The 22,528-nt window shown below is 45.3% G+C and overlaps 8 protein-coding genes across 8 annotated transcripts; 4 read left to right on the plus strand and 4 right to left on the minus strand.

The window, feature by feature from the left end:
• Positions 1 to 839: 839 nt before the first annotated feature.
• F4813DRAFT_367142 (uncharacterized protein) lies at positions 840 to 2,116 on the plus strand. Its single transcript, XM_049244128.1, has 2 exons — positions 840 to 986; positions 1,043 to 2,116. The coding sequence occupies exons 1-2, from the start codon at positions 942 to 944 to the stop codon at positions 1,697 to 1,699; spliced, it is 702 nt and encodes a 233-aa protein (XP_049097443.1). The 5' UTR covers positions 840 to 941; the 3' UTR covers positions 1,700 to 2,116.
• Positions 2,117 to 2,213: 97 nt separating this feature from the next.
• F4813DRAFT_160609 (uncharacterized protein) lies at positions 2,214 to 2,980 on the plus strand. The gene has a single exon (XM_049239080.1). The coding sequence runs from the start codon at positions 2,333 to 2,335 to the stop codon at positions 2,648 to 2,650; it is 318 nt and encodes a 105-aa protein (XP_049097444.1). The 5' UTR covers positions 2,214 to 2,332; the 3' UTR covers positions 2,651 to 2,980.
• Positions 2,742 to 4,695, minus strand: F4813DRAFT_160565 (uncharacterized protein). The gene is made up of 5 exons (XM_049239078.1): positions 4,118 to 4,695; positions 3,368 to 4,064; positions 3,238 to 3,296; positions 3,012 to 3,186; positions 2,742 to 2,960 (listed from the first exon to the last, which is right to left on the minus strand). The coding sequence occupies exons 1-5, from the start codon at positions 4,577 to 4,579 to the stop codon at positions 2,833 to 2,835; spliced, it is 1,521 nt and encodes a 506-aa protein (XP_049097445.1). The 5' UTR covers positions 4,580 to 4,695; the 3' UTR covers positions 2,742 to 2,832.
• Positions 4,696 to 5,473, plus strand: F4813DRAFT_160591 (uncharacterized protein). Its single transcript, XM_049239079.1, has 2 exons — positions 4,696 to 5,179; positions 5,234 to 5,473. The coding sequence occupies exons 1-2, from the start codon at positions 4,812 to 4,814 to the stop codon at positions 5,307 to 5,309; spliced, it is 444 nt and encodes a 147-aa protein (XP_049097446.1). The 5' UTR covers positions 4,696 to 4,811; the 3' UTR covers positions 5,310 to 5,473.
• A 1,734-nt stretch (positions 5,474 to 7,207) lies between these two features.
• F4813DRAFT_382004 (acyl transferase/acyl hydrolase/lysophospholipase) lies at positions 7,208 to 10,206 on the plus strand (the record flags this gene model as incomplete). Its single annotated transcript, XM_049245742.1, has 5 exons — positions 7,208 to 8,156; positions 8,206 to 8,772; positions 8,820 to 9,207; positions 9,265 to 9,291; positions 9,345 to 10,206. 5 exons carry the CDS (start codon positions 7,208 to 7,210, stop codon positions 10,204 to 10,206), a joined length of 2,793 nt encoding a protein of 930 aa, XP_049097447.1.
• Positions 10,207 to 11,372: 1,166 nt separating this feature from the next.
• On the minus strand, positions 11,373 to 12,563 carry F4813DRAFT_398108 (uncharacterized protein). Its single transcript, XM_049248009.1, has 4 exons — positions 12,207 to 12,563; positions 12,060 to 12,145; positions 11,870 to 11,986; positions 11,373 to 11,803 (listed from the first exon to the last, which is right to left on the minus strand). The coding sequence occupies exons 1-4, from the start codon at positions 12,456 to 12,458 to the stop codon at positions 11,545 to 11,547; spliced, it is 714 nt and encodes a 237-aa protein (XP_049097448.1). The 5' UTR covers positions 12,459 to 12,563; the 3' UTR covers positions 11,373 to 11,544.
• Positions 12,564 to 15,206: 2,643 nt separating this feature from the next.
• Positions 15,207 to 17,099, minus strand: F4813DRAFT_367162 (uncharacterized protein). Its single transcript, XM_049244129.1, has 2 exons — positions 15,811 to 17,099; positions 15,207 to 15,748 (listed from the first exon to the last, which is right to left on the minus strand). Exons 1-2 carry the CDS (start codon positions 16,824 to 16,826, stop codon positions 15,517 to 15,519), a joined length of 1,248 nt encoding a protein of 415 aa, XP_049097449.1. The 5' UTR covers positions 16,827 to 17,099; the 3' UTR covers positions 15,207 to 15,516.
• Positions 17,100 to 19,062: 1,963 nt separating this feature from the next.
• F4813DRAFT_367163 (uncharacterized protein) lies at positions 19,063 to 20,583 on the minus strand. The gene is made up of 3 exons (XM_049244130.1): positions 19,920 to 20,583; positions 19,627 to 19,843; positions 19,063 to 19,557 (listed from the first exon to the last, which is right to left on the minus strand). The coding sequence occupies exons 1-3, from the start codon at positions 20,372 to 20,374 to the stop codon at positions 19,375 to 19,377; spliced, it is 855 nt and encodes a 284-aa protein (XP_049097450.1). The 5' UTR covers positions 20,375 to 20,583; the 3' UTR covers positions 19,063 to 19,374.
• Between the last annotated feature and the right edge of the window lie 1,945 nt (positions 20,584 to 22,528).

Below are 22,528 nucleotides of genomic sequence, written 5' to 3' on the forward strand. Positions count from 1 at the left end.
ACGGTTTCCCCCAAGTCCAGTCCTACTATACCTAGTATACTTATCACTGCTTCACTCAGGGCAGGCACTGAAGATGGAATAGGCAATGGTACTGTCTCATTTTCATTCGGCTCGCCGCCAATCCCAACGTATGATACCACGCTAGCTATCTCAGGGGCTCGAGAATTATCGATACAGCAGGGCTGGTACCCTTTTACCATAACGGTGGCTTGTTTCTGCTTTTTATGGCCCTAAATATGCTGCTATATGTCATATCTTACACCGTCCCCCCGAACTTTCCCATTTTCAAATCGGTCATGCTTGCCAGGAGCTATCATGCCAATTTCACATGCCCCCCTTTTCAGATATAATATACTAGGTCCTTAGTAACATCGTTAGTCCCTTATAGGCGTATCGAGGTTTATTGAATAGGTAGTTCACTTTAAAATAGAGTTAGTATTCTATGATATAACCTAGAAATCATCTTGATATCTTAATCGAAACTTGGCGTTGGAGATTTCTCTGCTCGTTTATTCTGTAGTTGTCACTACTCTTTTGCCTTTCTGTAACCAAGCTTTCTTAGGTATGTCCACGGGCTTGTTAGGTTTGATAGTTACCTAGGTTAGGGCTTGAAATGGTGGTCCTACATGCAAGGCCTGAACTTGGGTTAAGCTTGGTACGTACGTGTACCTGTGGATGTATGAATTGGCATTGACTAAAACAGTCTTATAATAGGTATGGCTAAGTATCGTAGAGGTAGATTTGGTCTTTTTCTGTACGCAGTATCGTGACAATTAAGTTATAAAATCCATTTCTGGCTCATTTTATATCTCTTTAAGCGCGCTACTGTGTCCATTTAAGGCCTTAGCAGTGCTAAAAGTAGTGTGCAACGCAATGATGGAAACTTTTTAATTCACCCTTAAATCCTAATCCCCTAACTTACCAAGTACCTCTGTGCTTTGATGTGTAGAGCCTTTGTAATTAGTTGCGCGAGAAGGCATAAGATGGTATGCAATCTTCCCTTTCCCTCTCCTCAAGGCGATTGGATACTAAGATAATACAGGATAACCAGACTCGGCTCAAGAGCGAGCCGTCTGACGAACAACCTCGGTCGTTCCTTTCAAGGGCATTACCAGAGGCCACAACTGGGCTGAAACTTCAACTTTGGAATACTAGCCTGGCATGCGAAAAACTCTGCCAAAAAATCAGGGATCTTGGCGATGAGCACGAAACCCTCAAGCAGGAGCAACATGACCGTATCGCAAACCTACAAGAGGAATTGAACTGGCTGCGTCGAGCAAATGATTCCCTACATGTGGAAATAAATAGACAGCGAGCGGACTATAGTCTGTTGGTTGGCGACATTGGTCGCGTATGTGATGAAAGGCAGATAGCGATACAGCAGCGCGACGCGGAACAGTTTCAGAAGGAGATGAACAATTTAATGCTCGACCAATACCGTGACGAATCTGCGGAAAAGAAGAAGAGAATCGAGGAGCAAGACGTGGAAATTAAGAATCTGACTGACCTAGTAGCGAGACTTGAGACGGATGCCCGGAATCAATGGTGCTATTATGAAAGATGCCTCACTGAAGGGGGGAGAGAGAAAAACGAGCTATTAAGGTTATTAAACTACGAGAGAAGCCTATCATGGCAAAGACGACTAGCAACGGCGTCGACGAATGAACGCGGTAGAAGACGTGGTGCTCGTAAGAGTTAGTATTGCTAGCGATAGCTTCAAGGGCTAGGTAGTGCTGGAATATGCTGTGTAGCACCTAAGTTTGAATTATATGAGGTCTCTTAAATAGATGTCTAGGTATGTAGAATTATGAAGGTTAGGCGGGTACCTAACTTCCCAAAGAGTTGGTTAATCAGTTACGAATATTGCTACCTACCTCCCAACCCAGGTACTCAAGTAGACTTACGAGATATCGGCATCTGGATGATACTGATACAGCAAGTGTCATGTCGGAATTCCACCGGTATCTAATAAGGCCTGAATCTCTCGGCCAGAAGCCTACCTTAGGTATCTAGGTAGCCTACCTAGGTAGGTAGGTATGTATCACGGCTATCAATTGCCCGTGTGAACAGTAACACTATTTTTGGGTACCTAAGGTAGGTAGGTAGCTATATGCTTGTAATCGTGTCCGAAAGAAGCCGCTATAGCCACTTCCGTCCTTTCAGTTCAACTATATAGTCCGGAGTATTGGCAGATTCTAAAATACCAAGTAGGTACCTACATAGTTCATCTACGATCTAAGTTTATAGTCTTGGTGGCTAGAACATCGTTGAATGGTAGATGAACCTTACCTCTATTTGCTTCTACAACTTTGCGAGATCTACGTAAAACACCATGGATCGCCCCCGACCTCCCCGTCCGCTCGACGAGACTATCGCGAAAGCAAACGGGTCATCTGTCGCCTTAGATGCCACTAGGGAAAATCTTGAGGCAGGAAAAACGGCACCTACCCCGTCGCTTAAGGAAATCATCGAAATCAGAACTCGCGAGAATGGTCGGTTGCGTGAAGAATTAGCATATCTCCACCAAATTCAAATATTAGGTGAAAATCTTCGTGAGGAGGTTCAATACCTTAGCGAAAGGCTGCAACTTGCCATCAGCAGCTTTCGTAAGGGCCTAAATGATATCAACAGGGCGAGGTATAATGTCTGAGTAGGTACTTAGGTACCTAATACTTGGTATATCTGTTGGGCTACGGAATGATAGAATTGCTTTATATGAGTCTACCTAGGTATTTAATGACGAAGGTCCATAGGAGACGAATTGAAAGGATATAAGAGGTCAAACAGAGATCAACTCCGTGATACATGTCCTAGAAAAAAAGCCAATCAGAATTAGAAACGAACTTCCGTTACTTTCGTGGTCCAAGGTTGAAAATCCAATCTTTTAACGTCAACATCTGTATGAGCGGCGTGTTCGAGGATATCCGTGATAACACGGGTTGTTGATGGGTTCGTACATACTTTCAGGTTAGAAACTCCTAATCAATCAGCTTAACCTGTGACGGACTTACAGGATACCAATGTCTTTCCTTTACGCCGTTCCATCTCTGAAGCAATGATAATATCGGGTCGCATCGTCGCATATGTTAACGTGATGCGACCATGAGATCCAAGTTTCTCCACGTCCCCCTTTGACGCCCTTGGGGAGAGAAAATGCGCCTTGATATATAGCTGGATATCCAGAATCTGGAATTGAAATTGATTAGTGAAAACAGGTTATCGGAGGAGCGTGCTTACATAGTCTCTATCAAGTGCTAGCAACTCATCCATCCATTTTCTCACCCAATATCGATGGACTACACGAGGTCAGTACGTACGTAGGTAGGTAGGTAGGTATGTAGCAAATGCAACCGAGGGGACCCATCACCTTCTGATTCCACCTCCCAGAATAAAGCTATTCTTCTCGTTTTAACTTCGCATTGAAGATAGAGTTTAAGAAGCTCCTTCACGTAAGGCAGCTGACCGGTAATCCCAACCCCGGTAGCAAGTAGTAAGACCGTTCCGTACTGACCAAGTGATAGTGGTCTTCCGTAAGGCCCTTCCACAAAGGCCAGGTATTCCTGGTAGGAGGCAGACGTTAGAAGACTCTTCGTGAAGCCTTTCCGGGGTTGGACAAGTAAGACTAATATTTGATGCCCACTTTCATCCGGATAATCCCAGCATATCTGGAATGGGTGTAATTCCAATGCCGATAGCTTTGAAAGGCCCCATAAGCTAAGGTATATATACTGACCCGCCTTGAACTTCAGTGGTCGAGCCATGCGGATGCGAATTTCCACGCCGTCCCCTTGCCTCTCGACAAGAGCAATGCTCTTGCCCCTAAGAGATACGCTCGAGTATATGATGTTTAAGAGCCGGACCAATTTGGTCAAGATGAAGATGAACAGGCTGAGGAGGAGGTACAGACGCGGTCTAGTATAAAACGTCGAGGAGGGGAGATGAAGCCAAAGCGCAAAAAGAGCAACTGCTGCTGAGACTGTATGTAGCTTGGTGAATAATTCAAACACCCAACGTCGGATGATAGGTATGGAGACCACTCCAATCATCCAGACGGAGCATGAAGCCTAGGTAACATATTAGAGGTAAATAATAGGTAACGGGTACAACACAGGCTCACCAGGAGACCAGCAATATCGTGAATCGCGCCACGCCCAAAAATAGTGTGTAAGGTCACTTCAACTATAACAATAGCGCCTAGCCATGCATGCAGCCTAGCATACTGATCAAGGCGTATCCCGCAGATACTAATGACATAGTTCATATGGGCGCCGCAGGATATCGGAACGAGGTTAACGAGAGCTACGCGCCCCAGGCGCTTGGCAACTTCGGAAACACCATCGTGAATATTTACACCTACGCACAACCCATTGATTGTTAATATAACACACAATAAGGTAGCCTCTTGAATCGAGATGATAATCCGACCACATGCCCATGTTGGTAATAACGGGTTTAACATGCGCCTGAGACGGCGACCTGCAGGCGCGCAAAGGGCTCTAATCAGCACGACCGACATACCAACTAGCAAAAGGCAGAAGCCTGCCCCTACACCGATCGCGTAATACTCTATAAGGTCCATGAAAGGTGATATTGAGTAAGTTTAATGTTGTCGTGGGCAGCTTGTGGCTCGATAAGGGAGAAACTACCCAAGAGACAAGAAGACTTAATCGCGGTGGCCGAATCCGGTTCCATAGCCCTTTCGTAGGTCTCGTGGCTTGAAAAGGCCACGACATCGGCAGGTATTTAGAGCTTCCTTAAGCCAGCTTCCTTAAGCCATCTAGTTTGCACGGCCAAAAATCCATCTTAGATCAATGATTCATTCAAACGTAGCAACTAGCCCGAATAATAAACCAAACCAAATGCCTTCAGATCCTTCCACGGCTACACCATATACGATAGTAGGGCCTGAGAGCGCTCGAACGGGCTATAATATCCTAGCTAGCATCCTTCATTGGATTTCTCTTGCTGGACTGATCCTATTTCCAGGGACTTTCGCGTATTTCGACCGCATAAGCATGCTACGACGTACAGAAGCTGGAAGGGCCTTGCGGCGTGTCGCAAGAAATATCCCAATATTGTACGTAGCCGGATGCGCTTGCATACTGGGTGGTCTTGGGGTTGTTTGGTTATGGTGGACAGTCCGTCATAATTCTATCTGGCTGATCAGCCGTGTTTTCTTGTAAGCTAACGATATCGGTTACTGATGGGCCAAATAAAGCTAAAAGATCTAGAGCCCTAGCATTCTCGGCGGGCTGATCCGTTTAGTTACTACGTTGGTAAACGTCTATACTACTGGAAACGGAGATTAGTCTCTCATGACGAGTGTAGCGTCTTCGATCATCGAGTTACCGGCCTTATGTATTCTAGTTTCTCATTATCGTATGATGACCGTAGCCCCTCTCAAGGTTAGAGGAGTTTCTTGGGAATGCTCGACCTGATATGACTTCGCGTTGAGCATGAAGGTACCTTAGGTAGGTACCTACGTTAACTAAATAAGAAGTACCTACAGCAAAAGGGGAGAGATAATAAGGAAGTTAAATAAGTCTTCTGTGTTTTTTTAGGTAGTATAGCTGCCAAATTACTTGTTATTTTAGGGTTGTAATAGAATACTTCATTAAGAACGCTACCTTACCTCCAATGCAAGAAAGTGCTCGTTTAGTACGAAAGGCGGATGGAGAAGATCGCGAATTTTACTGTGTTATTAAAATACCGGCGACCCCCGAGGAACGAGGGGGGAGCAATTTAAAATTAGTAAAATTTGAAGAGAGGCTACGTGAAACCAGACGATGCTATACTTTTCGAATAGCAGATGCGTTTCGTTGTGCAAGTTAACTTTTTAGTGGGCAGCAGCGGCTCTTTATATATTAGTATTACCCTGGTTTCGGCGACGCGTCTTGCGTCTCCGAGCCAAAGCGCGAATCGCGATGTTGGGATAACGGTCATGTGACCTCGTCACATGACCAGGGTTATGCCCATACACACCGCCCACGCACAGCCCACGCATTTGTACAATAGATATCTTTCCCCACTCGGGGGAACCCCTCCTTTCTTACCTTAGAACAACCAATCAGAACACGATCGTTATTTGCATTTCCTTTCATATTATTACGTAATACATAGTCAATCCAACACGCGAGCATGACAAATAAATAAATAAATAAATAAATAAATACCCAAAAGAGCGAAAACGTGTCCTAATTGAGTAAATCGTTTAATTTAGTAGATACCTGTTATTCGAGGTAACGTCCGGTAAAGCTATAGTAGAATTCCCACTTCCGACCCTTGCCCTTACGTCATACGATGTACCTTGCGTTGACTTCCTAGGAAGCCAACCTCATGCACATACCACTGACCAGATAGGAAAATACATGATACCGAAAGAAAAGTCCTAAACGCCCAAAGCACCAATCATTTCTCGGTATAGAAACTAGTTTAGGAGCGAAGCGATCTAAGAAAGTAACTAAAAGGATTCAACTTAGGCTTCGAGCCTACCGGCGGCGGCGAAGTTTCAATATAGGTGAGAGGAGACTCCGCCGAGAGCTCGCGGGGGTGAGCCCTGGAAACATCGGCTAGCTCAACTAGACGCGTCCTAAGGATATCATCTTGATCGCCTGGTAGTTCAGAGTAGCCAGGAGGAGGGTCTAAACTTGAGAAATTTTTTCGAGACACAGCCGAAGTTGAAGCCGTCGTCGTGGATGGCGATTGTGAAATCAACATCTCCTCCGGCAATATATGTCCCGCTTCGTCGGAAAGATGGAGCCAATGGTGGTGATGAATATGCATTCCCCTTTCCTTCTTACCTGAAGAATAAGAGGAGGAATTGGAAGACCGTCGACATTCGCCGCAGACTCCTTTGACGACGGGGTAGCCTGGACCTGCCGGATGTCGTCGGTGGAAGGCCTTTGACCGGCACCGGCCACAAGAAATGCATTTATGACGATATTTTCCAGACGACATCCTTAGTATGTGTCTAACAGAAGATGAGGGAGGTTTCAATTACGGTTGGGACTTGATGGGGCCGCTTTTATACAGCTTGGTGGCCGAATACGGTACTGAAGAGGCTCGTTTTGGTAAACAGCGTCTTCCCATCACAACTAAAATAGAAACCAGAGGAGATGCACCGAAACAGTCCTGCTTGTATTCTCGTATATATTTCGTCCCCGAGATAGTTCCAGAGTTTCCCGGTCATATTATCCGAACCTTCACAATGGTTCGCCCCTGCTCTCATTGGATTTGGTGTTCGGGGGATGAGACGCCAATCATCGCGACCTCCAACCGCTTAGAGCAACTGACATATCCATTATTATCTCAAGATTCAATCCCAAGTTTTATTTTATTAATAGGTCGTCGCCGACGGCCAGCCATAAATCGTATACTTAAAAGGCAAGACAACCGGATATGTCTTGATCTTGATGAGCAAGACGACTTTCCTCTCCTCCTTGTAACGGCGGCTCTAGAAGGAAAGTTCCGTGTGAACATACCGTGCTGCAATCCTATAAGAGAAAACCACTCGGTATATGAATCGCTAGCACAAGCGGTTGCCGTTATATATTCTCAGCTGCTTTATCCTTTCGTGGATATATTCTGCTTCTACTTGTACTGTGAAAATGACATGGTAGTCGTTGCCACACATATGGCTTTGTGGATCAAAAGCCAGCCAGCGTCGAGATCTGGGTATCCTCCCCAACTAGTCATGGTACTGTCGGGTCACCGCTGGAAGAAATGGGATGATACCTCGGTGAGGCGAAAGTTTCATACTCTTGTTAAGGAAAAGACCATCCAACCTCTAGACTCTTTTTTCCCTGAAATTGTCTTACTTCGAATACAACATAGTGGTCGTTTTTCTTTGGTTAGACCTTGCTTGGTGGAACATCTTCAGCATATCCGTCAACGACGGGAAGAAGCGCACGCCCTGTTCGCGATACCGCATCTCAACTCATTGTTGGATCGGGCATTTCGTGACGTTGGAAGATCCCAAAATTTCTCATTCGACTGCCTTCGCGCGTCGAGGCAAGACTTTCCAGTTTCTCCCACCATGGCCACACATCTGGAAGACTTCGTAAGCCACATGCCTCTGGCGCGGCAGCTTCACGAGTTCGCCGCACCCGTAACCGCGTCAAGTATCCTCTTAGACCAGTATCCCCCGGGAATGCATTGTAAGTTCTGGAGCCCCCTCATAGGTGCCTTGAGCTGATTATTGCTCAGTATTCAAACCCGAAGAAGTATATTATAAGCTTTACAATGTAGTATGCCTACAGGTCGGGCGGAGTGCGTTTCAACAAGATCGAGACGACGGGCTCCTATTACCTAGCGCATTTTCTGCATCGGTTTTAGCCAACCTCGAATCATTCTTCACATACCTTGCCGGTGGGAAGCCTGCTTCTGTGATCCACCGCATGGTGCTTGCAAGATATGTTGAGGATTGGAATCATATCCAAAGCAGCCAGTCTTGCTTCAGCTGTTTCACATCGATTCCGCAGCACATCGCCAGATGCGGGCACGCCTTTTGCGAAAATTGTATACAAATCTTTGGTAAATCCCAGGAATCGGACCCTGGATTATGGTATCTTTCAAAATGCATACTTTGCCAGTCGCAGGTCGACCTTACTGTGCGCGTGAGGCCTCTGACGGCAGGTCACGGGATCCTCTGCATTGATGGAGGAGGTGTTTGCGGGATCATTCCATCTACTGTGCTAGAACTTATTCAGGACTCTCTTGGTCTTCCAATTCCAGTCCAGGAGCACTTCAGCCTAGCATATGGCGTGAGTGTTGGTAAGTTTGATTTCCGCTGTTAGGTGCCATACTGACCGGTCTAATAGGGGGGTTACTTATCCTTGGTTTATACGATAAAGGTTGGTCTGCGGCCACTTGCACCTTCAAATTAGAAACACTGGCCGGAGAAGCCTTTTACAGCCCTGTCCGCGGGTTCTTTCTATTTTTCATAGTGCTTAAATGGATTCATCTTGTTTTTCTGGGTTGCCTATATCCTTCAAAAGGGATAGACGGTGCTTTAGTAAAAGTGTTCGGCAATAAGAGAATGGCGAACCCGTCCTACGCCACCCTCACCGGGACAAAGATTGGCGTGCTTGCCACTACGAATACTAAAGTACCAGTTACTTATATGTTTACAAACTACAATGGAATTGGCGAAGCTAGGGTTGGCTATGTGGTCCATCAAGGTAGAAATGACGTTAAGACATGGGAGGTGTAAGTACCAGCGATTAGTACAGCATAAAATGTTTGAGATTTCTGACGGTGAGGCAGGGCAAGAAGCACTTCCGCCGCCCCGATGTACGTTCTGGTCTCTCTGCTCCCGTTTGCAGTTATGTCTAACTGGCGTGTAGGTACTTTTTGCCAAAATACATTCCAGGACTCGGGAACCTATTAGACGGCGGCATCGTACGGAATAACCCTACTTTGGTTGGTCTGTCCGAATTTGAGAGGATGGCGTTGGGCGCAAGGCCTGATTTCGTGCTTAATCTAGGTGCCGGGTCACCACTGGAACTCGACCTGGAAGATGAGATGCCTCAGAGACCACGGCGATATGGCTGGCTAACACGACTTGTCCGAGCCTACCTATCTCACTTGCAAGGCCAAAGAACCTGGAACGACGTCACTTGCCTCCTAAAGAAGGAGGCTAGGACTAACAGTTACTATCGACTTAACGTTACTCTCCATGGAGAGACCAGCCTCGATGACACTACAGCGATGCCTCGGCTAAGGTCCCTTGTCCTCCAGGACACCACATTGCGAGACACAATTAACAAGTTCGCCCGGAGGCTCTTTGCAGCTCTGTTTTATTTTGAGCTAACAGAAGTACCTACAACATTTGGGTCCTGTTTTAACGTAAAGGGAAATATACTATGTTTGCGAAGGGCAGGAGACCCAGCGCTCACGCCGATCCTAGAGCGTCTCCAAAACTCGGTCCTGTTGATTAATGGGCAAAAGACAAAGTTTAAATCGGCGAAAGATGCCAAGGGAAACATAAAAGTGGCGCTTGTTTTTGTTGGACATTCATCCATCAGCTTAGAGCTTAAGGAGATGCGATGGAATACTGCTTTCCATCTCAGCGGTTCGCCATATATACTACCGGAACTGGTTTCTCGTAGTGGCTTAGCGGCACCCTTTGGCACCCGTACTCATAAAAGAAAAGCTGAGTCTGATTTACCGGAACGGCAATCGCAGCGTAGAAGGCTTTCTTATTAAAAAGGCTGCAAAAATAGAGTGAAGAGTTGGAATCTCTTTAACATTGGTTAAATTAGGGGTCAGCTCTCCTTCTTAGATACCTTGTGAATTGACAGGCTTTTCACGATTCCGTTGCCTCCAATCTAACTATAATTCCATTACGTATGCATATTTGTCATTTGAGGTTGAGATAGGCAGTACATGTATATGTGGATGGGATGTCCATATGCTACGGGGGCTCCTCTTGCAACCGCTGTCGTGGATCCCCGGAAGTCGCTACAATACACGAAGACTTCTTTCTCCTATTTAAACGTGAATATGATTCTAAAGATGTGCTTCAACATATCCTCCAAAGATTATGGGTATTGGCAGCATGGCGAATGCCCTGGCACTATGGCCCTACGTCTGCTATTAATGAAGAAAATACCTCGATCCCAAATATATCAGCAATAAGAAGATACATTTTGCCCATTCTGACGCGCCTACCTCCCCAGGTTGTACAGCTCATTCGGGAACATTCGTCCAGCAGCCTCCTCTGACGTTTCGGCTTAGCATTCGGGCTTTCTCAACAACTTTCTACGCCGGCATCAGGAGGGTAAAGGTACTTGGGAAGCCGTAGGCTCGCGTCTACGACCTCCCCGTTACTACCCCATGTCTTTGATGGCTGACGGGCACGAGGAAAAATAGTTTGCGGCACTTCTGAAGTACCCAGACAGGAAAGGAAGTAGGCAAGGGCCCGAGAGTCAGGGCTAACCCGGTCGATTATTCGACTGAACCAGTTGCGTATGGAATGATGGCTGGGAAACCCCTTGGCTCGCTTGTAGAGGTCATTCCTGGTCGATTCAGTGGATTTATTTAGCAAGAAGTCGAGGTTTTCTTGGCTTCGTGCGTTACGACTTGCGTTAAACGTTGGGTAGAAGACGCCAATTAGTGCAAGTGGCCCCCCTAACTGCAATGAAGAGTGAATTAGTTCTGCCCGCGGTGTTTTTTGGGTGCGCTGATCTAGAGTGCGCGACAATATGTAACTTCTGACATAACGATCCTGATCGGCTTCAAAGGTAGAGAGAGCATGACGTGAAGACCGGTGCGGTTCGGGTGCGGTCCCGGTGAACCCTTGTCACCTGCCTACCTACCTACCTACCTACCTACCTAACCTAACCCAGGTACGGTACTTCGTACAATGCATACCTACATACATACGACGCTGACGTCGACCCCAACTTCAACCCCGATTTCAACCCCAACAACCTGGCCAACAACATACCTATTCAACTAAGGATATGTACCTAGGTAGGTACCTATCTACAGTACGTGTACATCCTACAACTAGCACATACATGTAGGAAACACCGCTACTACCTAGTAAACATCAACATCCGCGCGCCTAGTAACAACATTGTCTGGCCGTGTGGGCGCGATAATTTCTTGGCTATTAGCCATAGGATAGCTCAGATATTCATATGTAGGGCCCCGGAAAGCTGAGTTCCTGTGAATAGGCCCCAAGCGCATAGGTCCGGAGCTGTTACGGCTTCTCACCCCTGGGAGGCACTTATTTATTTGTGAGCCCATCACCGTAAATGCAGCGGCAAATATCCCTATCCCGACCTCGATAATGGAGCTAGGAATCATATTAATGTCAGCGAATATACCGGGACCGTGAGTCCGGTGTGGGCTCCAGACGTACTACATTGTCCCTTCTAGTACCTTGTCGACGACTCCTGGATTTGACAGACCTGCCAACCCCGGCGCTCGAGCGACCTCAAGCACAAACTTGAAGCGGAAAATAGTCGCAACAGAACTTCTGTAAACATATATCATTAGCTACCTAGGTACCTTGCGCTTCATCAAACTTGGGAAAATTGAGGTTTCCCTACAATGCACCAAGGCCAAGCAATATCATGACAGAGACTTTGGTAACAGGGGGCATCTGTATTGTAAAGAGCAGCCAAATTGGAAGAAGCTACAAAATAATGATTAGCATCATATCAAATCCGAATTTGTTACAGGATTGTATTACCTACCCCGTAAAACCAGCTCACAAGCACGTTAATAGCAGATAGAGTCACCCCGACGTTTCCAAGCACGGTAGATGATAGACAAGTGCCCTGGCTAACTCCCCAGGCAGCCTGAACGGGGATACATTGGAAAGTATAGATTGCAGCAGTGGCCGTCCACCATACGGCTACAATACCCATAGATGCCCGAATAATCCGACGTAATATGTGCTCGGGGACTCCGTCAACAATGAGCAACAGGGCCAATCCCACTGCCATTTTTAACGTACAAGCTGTCGCAATATACGCAACTTGCGCAATAGTAAAACACTAGTAAACAGTTAGGTAGTTCTAGCATCAATGAGTCTAGGTATAATGTGTGGCATAATATATAATCTGCTCTTGGACGCGTACGTACCATTGCTGCCTTAACAGAATCCAATCCGGGTTTCGCAGTCTTTGCCCCGATGCCGTACTCAATCGACAGAAGTATCGTCGAACCTAGTAGCAGAAATCCAACCTTCCCCCAATGTTAGCGTTTCGTTATTTCAGTGACAGCTTTATCCCTACTAAAGAAATAACGATCAGGACGTCGTCGCTGCTGAGAGACTTTTTCCTTTTGCGGAGCCAGCACCTAATCGCCACAGTGATGCTATCTATCACAAAGAAGATTATGATGATGGGAGGAAGTATGATTCGAACGTCCATATCTATGGTCGAAACAGCTAGTTATATTGGAATATAGGACTTCGAGAGTATTAGAAGTAAGTACCTACCAGGTAACAAGTATTGGATTGGGGGAGAGGATGAAAACGGCTCCCCCTCCCCAGTGTTCTTATATTGATGAATAGAGCTTCGGAGGACTTGTCTATAGGTACCCACCACCGAGATCTTCCTCGGATGCGGGGGGATGTTTCCGCAGGGCAGATAGTGGAAATTACGTATCGGGTTGAGCCACTGCGTGGTGAAAGGGTAGTATGGGACCGGCCATTGCACAACCTCCTAGTTGGAGGCTATGTACCTAAAGCTATCTGCTATGTTCTCTAAAAACGATTATTTGGACAGCTCGCCTACGTCATTCTATATCTCTTCTAGCACGCCAATTGGGATATTCCCATCGCTACAGCGTAAAATATCCAAAGTTGTGAAGGCTCCTAGAAGGGTCATTTTGGAGATATCGTATTATATTAATCCATAACCAGATCCCGTACCCATTCCCGCTTCGATGCCCGCACAAATATCGATCAAGCATGGAAGAGGGCATATAATTAACCTATAATACTATTTTTAAGAAAATTACAGAAGTTAAATGCTGGGGTGCTATACGAAAGGTAGAAAAGGGAGGGAAAGGGGGTAAGGGAAAAGGGGGAAAGTACCGCCGATCTTTACACACATACCATCTACCAAGAATCTTAGCTATCTAGGTACCTAGAGGTACTTATATAAGTGGCTGGCATTGTAAGTGTGCCACATAAGTCCCCGTTACCTAGGCCGAACTTAAGAGGAACGTATCTACAACCAGATTTCCACCTAGAGTGGTAGCATGAATCCAATACCCGGAAGACAGAGGTACCGGCCATGAATATACCGAGGTAGGTGATCATGCCTCCAACATCAAATGAATAATGAATCTTTACCTTAAAGGGAAAGTGAAGCGACGTGATAGAGATACCCAGTATGAATCAGTCAGGCTCGTGCCGGGCTAATCACATCTAACCCCTTCTTAGCTGGAACCATGTAACTTTAGTGAGTGTTGGTTCTATTTATAATAGTCTCAGAGTATGGATATATAAAATAACATTGTATCTTCCTGTAATATAGAAGAGAGAAGCCCACATCTTCGAAGAAGCATCCATTCGTTCTAGCTCAGCACAATATTCACGTACTTCCCGTATTCAACCAATTCTTATACGATGCACTCTAACTATGTGCCTCTCGACGTTAGGCAAGTACCTACCTAATTTTCCTAAATAACCTTTTTGGCTTAGTATAGGTATATTAACAAAGTCTCAAGTGGATACAGTGTCAGCAGTGACAACGAACGTCGAAGCTATAACGTTGACGGCCGCGGCAAATATCACGGTCCTTGGGGATATTGCGAAGACCACGCGCGCGGTGGATACAACTAAGTGTGATGGATTGCCTTCAAAAACTCACAAGGTATTAAGGTATATACCAATGAGAAACCCGACATGGATGGTGATCTAATGCTCGGGCACCTAGTTGGTCATTTTACAAGGCATAGAATAACAATGCCGAAGGGGTCTATAGTTCGAGGAAAGCAAGAAGATGAGAACCGTTGTGAAGGGACCGTAGGCACCTAGGGTTATAGTCACAACCTGAATGTAATTCATTACACGTCTCTTACACCGGGAACCTAATGCATGCCTATATTGTTACCAATAAATCGTGAAAACCGGCACGATAAAATACATTGTTGCCTATGAAGATGCTTCAGCAGCGTTCCTTTCGGACTTTTCCTACTCTACTAGGTAGATGGAAAACTCGCTACACAAGTTCATAAACTAGGTACCAAGTAAATTATTCATTAGGTACCTACCTACCCAGGTACTTGATAAGAGACCATTCGTGCAATGTTGATGCTAATTACTACCTACGTACGTTAAATCAACTAGGTACCTAGGTACCTAATCTAGGAACATATGAACAACTCTAAGTGATATTAGAAGCTTCTTAATTCTAGTAGACTGTTGCAAGTACTATTAACTTGTATTATGAATCCCTACGGATCCCTAGCGAGAGATTTCTACTCGTGCGATTAATTCTTTTCAACCTTATCGCAGAGCCGGAATGGACCCCAGATGCCAGCAGCTGAAGCTCACGTTGGCATCAATTAGGCTGATGGCAAAGCTTGCGGAGAAGGGTGTAGGAAGGCTAGGTACATATTATCCTCGTCGGAGATGGTCGGTAAGTGGGATTTCGAGTCATATGTTCTCAGCTACCTAGGAGGTAAGGACTGACTATATTGAGCCCAAGTGTCACCCCGGTTTTCTCATATCGTGGGTATTGAAGCAACAAAAAGATTTATATTGATCTTCTTGGCATATATTTCATAACTAAACGAATGAACAGTGAATATCCAAATCATCCTTCGATCCACATCAACAGCTTAGGAAAGAATGTATAAAATAGGTAGTTGTCGAATGAAAGACAAGATGTAGAAGTGAGTGAAAGGTGAGCAACGAAACTAAAACCAAACTAAGATTTCTCTTTCTGTATCCTCTCTCTGTATCCTCTCTTTCTGAAACCAATCGCCTCCTCGCCGCCGTAAGAATCTGACAATCTCGAGTTCGCAGGGGGCCATAAAGTACAACCTTTATACGTGGGCTACCCCTTTAAACCTGTCAATTTCTTCAAGAGTTAGGGCTAGAAGGAGGATAGTGTATGCTTCCATTGCTTTCCAGCTTTTTGTGTGGAATGGGCCATACTCTTGCATGGTTAGAAAACTCAGCTCGGCCGGCTGGTGGCGGATATAGTCGACATAGGCCGCACCATATGATCCAACGGTAAGATAAATTTCATCCTTGCCATGGGAATGAAGAATGCGTCTATCAAAGGTTAGTAATTCAAGTCATGCCTGTCTTCTCGTCAAATATAGAGCTTTGCGTACCGATGCGTCAGACCCTTTTCGCGCATCTGCTGTAAGTTGGGAGGTGGATGAGAGGCAATCAATGCGGACATCTGACATGATTCTTGCCCTTTGACTCGAGCAGCGATGATCTCACGGGTGTAACGGTGCGCTTTCTTGGTCTCGGTGATTTGGTAAATTTGAGTATCAGGATCAATGTGAAGAGCACCATCCGTTTTAGCAGTGAAGACCTTCTTACCACCATTATCCCTCACCGTGAACTCTTCTTGGTCGGCCGTCCACTTCGCCTTCTGAACTTCCTCCACATGAAGGCATACAGATCTTTGCATCTGGACGGCGGAGATAACCACCTCCTGCTCGTTATTTGCCCCGCCTGCATGCTTCGCCTCCTCGCCGGTTGCAGGGGAATCTACTTGGGGGATAGAGACGGGTGAAGACATCGTTTCGTCCATCATTTCTTCATACTGATCTATATCCATAGCGGACGGAGTCCCAACGAGTTCTTCCCCTGTGCGCAAAGGAGTTGGGGTGGATGGGGTCTGAGGGCGAAGTGGCTGACTAGACAGAGCCACACGGGCCCGAGTTCTGGTGGCAATTGGACTAAAATCCAGTTTGGTGTAATCATCGTTGCCATTAAGGACTTGTGTATAAGTATGTGATTGGTAAACGAGGGCAAATGGTCCTAATCTTTCGCCTGCGGGGGTTGCTAGGCTCTCTGGCTTGTCTTTGACCCATCTCACAAATGCATTCCAGCAATCAAGGCGCCGAAGACGAGATTCAGCCCAAGAAAGATATTTCTGAGGAACTATTTGCGGAGCCTCGGTAGATAGGAAAGAGGGGAACATAGGTATCTTCGGCGCCGGCCAAAGAACGCGGAGACCCAATATTTGTTGATCTCCTCCCCTGGAGCCAGAGTTCGTATCATAATTGGCGTCGTGAATAGAGGTATGGAGGGGATCAAGCATTCCATACTTTTTAGTATAGTTCAGCCATTCTCCCTTGGTTTCGGGCAACTCAGTCATTGTGATGTTAGACATGGTACCTAAGTGTAGAAGTAGTCAAATTGAAATGAAAAATATCGTCGTCTTGATAGCAATAGAAGACGGATAATAGAGCAACGATACAAAGAGAAACGATTCCTCATATATAATGATATATAGTACTTAGTAGAGAGAAAGATCGTAGGACAGCGGAAGAGAGAACGTTCGCATTACGGATGTGATGGCTTGTACCGCATCTCAATACGAAAACTCGGTCGCTCTTTTCTTCTACTATTGGCCACTCAACTATCCCACCACCGATAGCCTACCCAAGCTGGAAGCCTTTAGGTCATAGTATTATTTTCTTTCAGCGTCGTTGGGTGTGTGGTAGTTGTTAGTTCGAAGCATGCCGCTTCCCTGTCAGAGTTGTTTTCTAGGATTGTTGACTACGTCCCAACTACATTGTCCTCGGCTGCATATTCCCCGTGGCGTGTCATCACTACTTACAAAAATACCATGCATATAGATCGGATTTGATCCCGTATCACGAAAGGAACGGCTTACCCATTATAATTGGATGATCTCCAACGGTTCCATAACACCCTGCATGAGAATTGAAGGAGTAGGTAACGTCACAGTAAGCCTCTCCGAGTTGAAATTGATATTGGAGACAGAAATGATCCTTGTTAATGAGACGTTTACCATCGAGCAGTATCAAGGCCTACTAAGGATGCATCAAGTTTAAATCCATGAAAGCATGCTTCTGACATAGGTACCTCTATGTACTCTGCCAGGGTATGAGTTAGACACTAAAGAAGCCCCTGTCCAGGTATTCTACCACACATGATCTGGTTTGTGTTCTAACTATAGCAAGGTTCTCGACTATAGAAGATATCATGTGTTTCGTTGGTTAATGCCAAACGTAAGATGATGTATTAGCCGACTATAAGGCGAAACCCAGCTTGACTTCTCTCATTGTAGGATGGAAACGGCATTTACGGATAATAAGATTGCTTCATATTTCCCGCCATTGCCGAATATGACATTACATGTGAAGGGATATATAGAAGTAAGTCTCAGGGCACATGGTTAGAAGCCAGGATATGTTTGCAGATGGTGTGTTACATCAGAGATGCATGTCATGAATATATCCAAGGTAGGTAGGTGTGTTTGCTTGCTTACACTAGTTGCCTGGATAGATACCTACCTTATAGATACCTACCTATGTACCTAGGTACCTATAGGTTAAGGTAAAGGGAGAATAGCTGTGTAGGGGTAAAGGATGTAACCCTCAGGAGGTATGCATATACAAGGTACGTACCTTTTCTTAACACCCCTAAAGGGCTGGAGAGCTATATGATTGTTATGATTGTGTCAAAATCAACATTATGGTAGCACCGGGGCTATTCCTTAGCCGCCGTAATTCAAATACATACGACGTCGGTATCCTTACCTCAGCCCTCGATCTTCTCGGTTACGTATACCTACGTAGGTAAGTAGGTAGGTATGCAAAGTATCACACTAAACAATATAGAACCCATATCTTTTAATCTTGTATTAGTTATGTAATGTTACATTTGCATACTCCGCTTATCAGTTTCCAGGAGGTCTTCGGCTTGCCGGCAATATAATCTCACCCCCTACACTAAAACATGTCGTACCCAGGAGTTCGAGGCCGATGGAAAGAAGACTTAAGCACGAAAGTTATGAATTCCTTTCTCTGATTTACGGCTTGGAACGTAGCACTGTAGCATAAGCCCATTATTCAGAAATCAGCCGCTTGCAACTGTAGTAAGATGATTACAACTCCGGTTACAGAGAACAGGTAGATCAACCGTAGAAATTGTGCCGTGCGTCAAGGTTACACCTAATGCATGTATGAAAAAGATTCTTGTCAGCTTTGCAATACTATAGTTCTAGAATCTTCACCGTTATTTCGGTTGAGTTGAAATGATAGCTACTGTCTAGGTACTTTACGAAGGTGGTTTCGAGACCATTTTAGAAGGGGGGTTCAGAAATAACAACCTACCTCATAGGATGTTTTCATATACCTAGTACCTAGGTACCTAGGTACCTAGGTTAGGTAGATAGGTGCCACCCCTGCACGTAAGGTACCAAACCAAAACCATACCCCATATGGTACCGTATTTAACGGCAGAACTGACGGACTGCTGTGCTTATTATAGCACCCAACAAGCTCATCATAAATCCTATGACCAAGTGATCGCTTCATGGATGGATAAATCTTTTGCTCCTTAGACAAGCCTGCAATCAATCCTCACTGCCTACAAATCGCAAGTGATAATATTATTAGTCTTGCTTAAACTATTCTTTAAAGAGTAGAAATCAATACAAGGATATCATAGTTAGACACTAACACCTAGGTAAAAGGCAAAGGGATCTGCCAGGTAGGTAACCAAGGACCACGAATTTTAACTGATCTATATAACTACCTATGCCTTGCATTCTGGTATATCTGCATACGTGTAGATCAACAAAGAGATTTATAGAGAAGGAGTGTAAGTGATATGTAGATAAACTTAAGGAGATTAGCCTCGAATGATCATGTCCCAAATTGAATTTCAGGTTCCCCCAGGTGCGACGGTTATTTCTTGCATGGCTGGGCTAAGAACCAACGACAGACCTGCAGAAGTTTCTTCAAGTTATTCTCATCATCACCCTTGAGCTCAATAATGGCTGATTTCCGCACGACGACGGACTCATCATTGGTATTAACATAACCTTGCACTACACGGAGGCTTCTGCCCGAGCCCGACACGACGGTAACCTTGAATTATATCAGCGAAACATAGAACAAAGAGTTATTAGCATATAATTGCAAGCTGTAGGAACTCACAGAGGCTGTCTGATTATGGCGGTGTTCCTTCTGGCTCAATTGGCTGCCGCTAAACCGAGCAATGCACCACAGTTCACCGATATAGATCTTCTCGTCATCGAGCGGGTTGGTGTTTCCGAGGAAGCATATCATATCCGGCTCAGAGTTGTCGCTAAGCTTTAAGGCAAAGTAGGTGCCCCAGTGGAATCCATCCATCCTAATACTGTCACAATATTCGCTATTCGTTTCATGTCAGCATATTGAAGCACCGGTTTGTAGCCCGTACTCCCTCAGAGTCGTTGTGAATTACTTACTAGCTAATAGACCAAGGGCTGTGGTCGAGCACAGTTTCATACGGCATATCCTGGTCGTTGGCTGTGTATTTGTATTTATCCATTTCAGAGGGGAACCGGAAGAGGTCGTAGGTGTAGAAGTATGAAATAGCCCGCATGGTATGCCAGTTGTCATCGGTTTCGAACGAGGTGTTGACGATATACTTCTCAATCAGATTATTCTCTTTGGCGAGGGTTTCAATGTGCTCTAGTGGTGCCAATTGGAGGAACCTTGGGCCTTCATCTGCTGGTATCCCGGTGTCGAAGTCCAGCTCCGTACACTTTACCCCGAGATCATTCAGTTGCTGTTGGCTGAGATAAGTGGTGTAAGTCATCATAGGCTTAAGACGTTTGCATAACCTATGAAGTAGAGTCACGGATGGTAGGCTAGTAGTCTGGACTCGCTGGGAATTCTTAGTCTGGCTTGAAGAAGACATTTTGATAGATGGTTGCGTGGAAATTAACACGGACTATGGGCTATTTTGCAGGATGGAATATGAGTAAGATAGGTAGGTAGGTAGCTTTGCAATCGCAAGACAAGCTGGATTTCAGGTACAACGGGATGAATAAGACTTAAATACCTCTTGACCAAAAGATATTGATTTAATGGGAAACGGAGGGAAGCGAGAAGATCTGTCGGTCAAACCCGTTCGAATTGACAGCGTTACAGTTCACGTGCGCCAGGATGGTACCGCCTTTATCCCGTCCAGTACGGTGGTACAGTAAATTTGGGTTGAAACGGACCCACTACTTACGAACATCTTGCAGACTTAGCGTACCGTATTCCGTCACCACTGGGCACGGACCACTATTCGCGAGGACCCACTAGTCCACGAATTGGGAATGCATACAAATTGTAAATAGCTTCCTGGATAGATTCCTCTCCTTTACTTAATCCATCATACACCCATCGGATACATATCATCATTGTGATATCTTATCACGAGTCCTTGTGCGGTACCACCCTAGACGCACATACATACCTAGGTAGGTTACCTAGGTACCTATATCATAGCCCAAGTCGAACTTAGAACCTCGATCAGCATAACTGTTACAATCGCTTAGGTTTTTACACCAAGTCATGCACCAACATCAAATAGGCTAGGTTAGGCACCTACCTGACATAAGAGGTAAGTATGCTTCTTTTAACTAGGTAGTGACACATACAAGTTGGTAAGTACCTACCTAAGGTAGCATCGATGTTTGTAATATTTTAGTTTCGGCTTCTTTGCTGGCCAGGTACCTAGTGTCGTGTACTTCATTTATTGATATGCATGTAATCTGAAGCCTGTCATCGTACTTGAAGACATAGCCATGAAAGGGTGGTCACATCAAATGGTGCCTTTCGGTCCGCCCTCCACACAACACCAGTTCCGGGTTTTTTACGTTTGTTCTAGCAACCCCGAAAGACCTAGCAATGTAATGATAGGTAATAATGACAAGGTTTCGTTCCTCCTTCTCAATATGAAGCTGTTCGTTGGTGGCAAAGTTTTCTTGGACCTAAGGAAAATGTTGGTCAGGCGTAAGCATGTGTCGATAACAGGTAGGTAGTGTGAAGGTGCTTCCGAGATTGACACTTAGACAAGCTGATGCAGGCAGAAGGTAGTATATACCCGCCTTCAGGGACTCGGCTCTATTTGCACGATTAAATTAAGAACAGCATCACACAAAAAAGCCGATAGAGGGTATCATGCAATCCTAAACAGCGGTGTAGGTATCGATGAAGATCCCGAATGCCGACGGGGTTTCCCAATTCAATAACGGAAGTGTCGTGAACTAGGTTATACGGGTTATGCGCATCCCCAAGGTGTCCATCCAGGTGAGAAAATATTATGAGGAGAAAGTATTTAGGCACACCGAGTCCTACCAATACGCAATACTTCTTAGGTGGAACAGATTTCTATCTCGAAAATAGGGAGCTTCAAGTAAACTTAAGAACTATACGAATTACCTACAGCGATAAAGGTCGACGCGAATAAGAATATTTTTGAAGCCATCCGAACACTATTGCCTCAAGGAACTCTACTCGGGATATCCAACATCATGGATGGAACTGTAAGAGAAAGTATCACCTTGGGAAGTCTCATAGCTTACAGCGGAACCCCGTTCATCTAGGGAGCAACGAGAATCAATCACTTCGATGTCGATTATATCATGAGAATTGTATCACAGTTCGTCGATGTGGACGATGTGGACGATTTTAAAAGCTTAAAGATTTTCTTCAGGATGTGCCTTGGCTGGGCGGCGAAAGTATACATTGGACAAGTGACAAAGCGCTTGCTCAGAGAAACCAAGGAGCGAGTGGCGCAGGGTTATCCTCCCCACAGGTTGCAGCCATATTTAGTTGATATCAGAAATACTTTCAAGGCGGTTCAAGCACTTCAGGAGAAGTTGGCGGGAGTTTATCACGCAGACGAAGATATGAAGAAATGGGAAACGTTTGCTAATGGCGCGATGGAACTATACATTCTTGCCGTTGCACGTATGCACGGTATAGATCACTCGGATCTAAAATATACCGAAGCTTAAGGGATGCACCAATTTCTATTGTGTTAGGGATATTATACACTCTTTCAAGGCTTAGCTAGAAC

The sequence above is a fragment of the Daldinia decipiens genome (genome assembly GCF_022478715.1).
Source record: "Daldinia decipiens strain CBS 113046 unplaced genomic scaffold F4813scaffold_29, whole genome shotgun sequence".
Classification (NCBI taxonomy): domain Eukaryota; kingdom Fungi; phylum Ascomycota; class Sordariomycetes; order Xylariales; family Hypoxylaceae; genus Daldinia; species Daldinia decipiens.

Bases quoted from the DNA above. Each gene is read 5' to 3' on its own strand.
- F4813DRAFT_367142 (XM_049244128.1), top strand. From the start codon at position 942: ATGTGTAGAGCCTTTGTAATTAGTTGCGCGAGAAGGCATAAGATG. The intron at 987-1,042 runs GTATGCAATCTT...AAGATAATACAG, and splicing joins GCGCGAGAAGGCATAAGATG to GATAACCAGACTCGGCTCAA.
- F4813DRAFT_160609 (XM_049239080.1), top strand. From the start codon at position 2,333: ATGGATCGCCCCCGACCTCCCCGTCCGCTCGACGAGACTATCGCGAAA.
- F4813DRAFT_160565 (XM_049239078.1), bottom strand. From the start codon at position 4,579: ATGGACCTTATAGAGTATTACGCGATCGGTGTAGGGGCAGGCTTCTGC. The intron at 4,065-4,117 runs GTGAGCCTGTGT...TATGTTACCTAG, and splicing joins ACGATATTGCTGGTCTCCTG to GCTTCATGCTCCGTCTGGAT. The intron at 3,187-3,237 runs GTAAGCACGCTC...TTTCAATTCCAG, and splicing joins TAGCACTTGATAGAGACTAT to ATTCTGGATATCCAGCTATA.
- F4813DRAFT_160591 (XM_049239079.1), top strand. From the start codon at position 4,812: ATGATTCATTCAAACGTAGCAACTAGCCCGAATAATAAACCAAACCAA. The intron at 5,180-5,233 runs GTAAGCTAACGA...AAAGATCTAGAG, and splicing joins CTGATCAGCCGTGTTTTCTT to CCCTAGCATTCTCGGCGGGC.
- F4813DRAFT_398108 (XM_049248009.1), bottom strand. From the start codon at position 12,458: ATGGCAGTGGGATTGGCCCTGTTGCTCATTGTTGACGGAGTCCCCGAG. The intron at 12,146-12,206 runs GTAGGTAATACA...ATTATTTTGTAG, and splicing joins TTGTGAGCTGGTTTTACGGG to CTTCTTCCAATTTGGCTGCT. The intron at 11,804-11,869 runs GTACGTCTGGAG...TATGATTCCTAG, and splicing joins GTACTAGAAGGGACAATGTA to CTCCATTATCGAGGTCGGGA.
- F4813DRAFT_367162 (XM_049244129.1), bottom strand. From the start codon at position 16,826: ATGTCTAACATCACAATGACTGAGTTGCCCGAAACCAAGGGAGAATGG. The intron at 15,749-15,810 runs GTACGCAAAGCT...AACCTTTGATAG, and splicing joins GAAAAGGGTCTGACGCATCG to ACGCATTCTTCATTCCCATG.
- F4813DRAFT_367163 (XM_049244130.1), bottom strand. From the start codon at position 20,374: ATGTCTTCTTCAAGCCAGACTAAGAATTCCCAGCGAGTCCAGACTACT. The intron at 19,844-19,919 runs GTAAGTAATTCA...TGAAACGAATAG, and splicing joins AGCCCTTGGTCTATTAGCTA to CGAATATTGTGACAGTATTA. The intron at 19,558-19,626 runs GTGAGTTCCTAC...ATATAATTCAAG, and splicing joins GCCATAATCAGACAGCCTCT to GTTACCGTCGTGTCGGGCTC.